General features: G+C 48.6%; 1 protein-coding gene across 1 annotated transcript; it reads left to right on the top strand.

Moving 5' to 3' along the window:
* Nucleotides 1-322: 322 nt before the first annotated feature.
* LOC123108073 (uncharacterized PE-PGRS family protein PE_PGRS46-like) lies at nt 323-1,183 on the top strand. Its single transcript, XM_044529930.1, has one exon. The coding sequence runs from the start codon at nt 396-398 to the stop codon at nt 861-863; it is 468 nt and encodes a 155-aa protein (XP_044385865.1). The 5' UTR covers nt 323-395; the 3' UTR covers nt 864-1,183.
* The last annotated feature ends 2,203 nt before the right edge of the window (nt 1,184-3,386 follow it).

Below are 3,386 nucleotides of genomic sequence, written 5' to 3'. Positions count from 1 at the left end.
TAAGGCGCTCAACTCCAGAAATTAAAAGGTCAGCCTTTACAAAACACAGGCATTCGCTCAAAAAATAAATAGAAAACACGGGCAACATATTCACTCACCTGTCACCGCCCCGTTTCGTCGCCTCGCCTATCTCTCCCTCCACCGAAATTTACCCATCCTCCCAATTCCTGACCAAACATTCACTGCACCCCACGTTGCTCTCGCACTCGCCTCATTTACACCCTCGCCACCTGCTCCGGTCTCCCCGTCCTACTCCTCCACTTCTCCTCCACCTATTAAAACAGCTAGCTCCACTACACCGCAAGTGCACCGATAGCAACGATCTCACGCGCACAGCACAAGACAGAGCGAGTAAAACTGAAATTTGTAGTTGGCTAGCTATAGAGAGTGGAGCCATGACCAGGAACAGGAAGTGCTCTCGCACTGCAGCCTCCCTTGCCCTGCTCTGCCTCGCGCTGGCGGCACACGGTGTGGCAGCTGCCAGGACCGTGCCTGCTGCAGCTGGCGTCGCGGCGCAGGCCTCGCTTCCGGCCGCCACAGAGAGCGGAGCCGGTGCAGGTGGAGTGGGCGCAGCGGACGCGAAGAACCTGTTCGTGGGCATGGGAGGCATGGGGAACCTGCCGGGCCTCCCGGCCGTCGGCGGTGGCTACGGCGGGGGCTTCGGCAACAACGGAGCCGGCGTCTCCACCGGTATCACGGGCCCGCTCGGCGGCGTCTTGGGTGGCGTGCGGAGTGTCAGTTTCCTGGGCAGCGTCGGGGGTGCCGGCGGTATCCCGTGCGGAGGCTTCCGCGGGGGCGGTGCCCCGTTTGGCGGGCTCGGAGGCGTGTACGGCGGCGGAGGCACCGGCGGTGCCACGCCTTGAGTACGCCGTTGTGGCCGAGCTAGCTAGGGCACTCTGGGCCATGCATACATGTACGTGACCATCCTCGGCAGTGGTTTATGGTGGATCGCGCTAGCTTTGCCTGCGTAGCTGCGTGTAACTAGGTATTTCCAAATGAATGGCGCAACATATATGCGCAGTAGTACTTAGTCTCCAGGTGTGTGTGCGAGCTGCTGGAGGAGTACAGTGGGAGACGTTGGAGTTTGTCCGTAGCTAAAAGTCAGTGTTTGTGATGGTTGTGTTTGTGTTTGATTGGTCGTGTGAAGTTGTATCTAGGAGTAACTATCTATCGTCATAGAAGAGCTAGCTAATGGTATCTCATCTTTGATTCTTCTTATATGTTCTAAGTCGATGCTCGCGCGTTGTTCCACACTTGAGTTCATTTCCTGTGGGGCGCGTGCATTTTCTTTACGTGTTAACATCTGGAAAGACACTCGGGTTAACTGAAGATAGAAAAATATGTAAACCGAAGGAAGAAAGCGAACCTGTTCCTGTTCATTCTAGCAATTCAAAGTTTGAAATTAGTCACCCGTAATAAAAATTTCCCTCCTGTATGTGAACTTTATGAAATGAGATCCAGTTGGCTTCAATGTACTCATGTTGATCTCAGCATTAATATATTTTCTTTGCGGGTTACCATTCACGTTTTCTGTTCCGAAAGAAACAACATCATACGAGCCTGGCATTCATGTTTTATATTCAGAAGAAGAAAAATCAACCCTAAAGAAAAACCTTCAAAGAAAAAAAGGAACATTCACGCTGCTGGGCTCTGAGCTTCGTACTCGCGTTGCTCTACTACAGGCCTGCTGGAGTAAAGGGATTTTGTGTGCCAGTAAATAGCAGGGGAGCTTCAACTCGTCCAATTATAAATTATCACAATGCCTACATTGAAAACCTCAACATAGGGATAGCCCGAAGCATCGTAGGAGTCCGGTGTACAAGCCCTTCGCCTAAGATGAAACTAGTCCAGCAGAAGCTCCCGGCGTGTTATTACCCCGATTGGAACCGCGCATATCTCGTAGTCAGGCCACAACCGGATGAGCTAAGCATACAGCGACCGAAAACCCGAGTTGCCTCAGGTGGCGCCGCAAGGTGCTCTGGAGAGACGGATATCCTCCCCCCAACCCCCGTGTCGCTCCTCCTGGGGACATGTGTTGGGAAAAGTCAGTATTGCCGACTGCCCGTGGCTTGAGAAAACTTCTAGTTTGTTGGGAAAGCACGTGAACAGCGAGTGACTGTCGGTCGGGAATAGTACGAAATTTGTTGCCGCGGTCGTCGGTGTCATCTGGTCTACATCAACGACTTCATTGTCATTGCTCCTACAAGCTTGTGGGTTTCAACAAGGTTGCTTCATTAAGGCAGAAGCCCGGAGTCGGCAACAAGCATTGCTCATGGCTCAGGCTGGACGTACCGAGCGGGCTTTTAGGCCCGCTCGTGGACCGCTCTGGACCGGACCGATCGGTCCTGGCCCGCTGGAAAAATAGGCCGGTCCGAGCTGTGAATTTCAGCCCGAAAATCGGCCGGTCCGGTCCGGTCTTGGCCCGGTTAACTCGATTGGACCGATTGGACCGAAACAACATGGCTGTTTCTTATGCACCAGTAAACTCACGCGAGGAGCGATCGATGGTTATCTTCACGATTTATTTGAGGTTGTTATTTCTTCACGATTTTCTCTCTCACGGTGCGTAAGATTTATGGAGCAGAAACAGAAAGAACGAGGAATATGGGCTCGATCTGATCGTTTGGATCCCCTGCCATTCCACGACTAGCGAAATTGATGCGTCTGCTCCGTTCACTACGCCCACGATTTAGATAAAAGTAGAGGTAATATCATCGGTGGTGCTTAAATTTGCCACCGTTGTTCACTTTGGTGCCTGAACTTGAAAAATACATCAAACTGGTTCTAAAACTTGGCACAAGCGTGCAAATACGGTGATAATCCTATCTGTAGACATATAATGCGCTGATGTGGCACCGTATATTGATTAGCACACACACATGGCACGGGACCCGCTTCTAACAGAGAGTTTGCTTTATATATGTCTCTATGACCAGCCGGCCCCATATGTCAGCACAAAGGGAAATCCCAGTTAAAAATTGAAGTGAATAGGATTTATAGTGTCCTGAGAATAACGATCAAGCTGTGCTAGCCACTCCACCACTCAAGATTATTTGTCATGTGAGTGTAAACGCCTTATCTATTAATAAATCAACATGCCCGTCTGGTTTAAATGGGCTGCAGTCAGTGCAACCCGTGTTAGCATTCTTTTATTATTTTTTTAGAATTTGTAAAAAACACGTAAAATTTAATGATAGTATTAAATATAAATTTCAAATATTAGTGTGTTTATAAATATTATACATACAAAAGATAACTTATTTAGATAAATGTTCAAATAATTTTAAATAGTTTGGACATATTATTTTTTGGAAAAATCATATAAACTAAATTGTATTTCTGGTTAAAAAATATTTATATAGTTTAGAATAACATAAATATTGGTG

This window comes from Triticum aestivum, chromosome 5A, assembly GCF_018294505.1.
Source record: "Triticum aestivum cultivar Chinese Spring chromosome 5A, IWGSC CS RefSeq v2.1, whole genome shotgun sequence".
In the NCBI taxonomy this organism is placed as follows: Eukaryota; Viridiplantae; Streptophyta; class Magnoliopsida; order Poales; family Poaceae; genus Triticum; species Triticum aestivum.
This window is presented reverse-complemented; position numbering and strand designations above follow the sequence as displayed.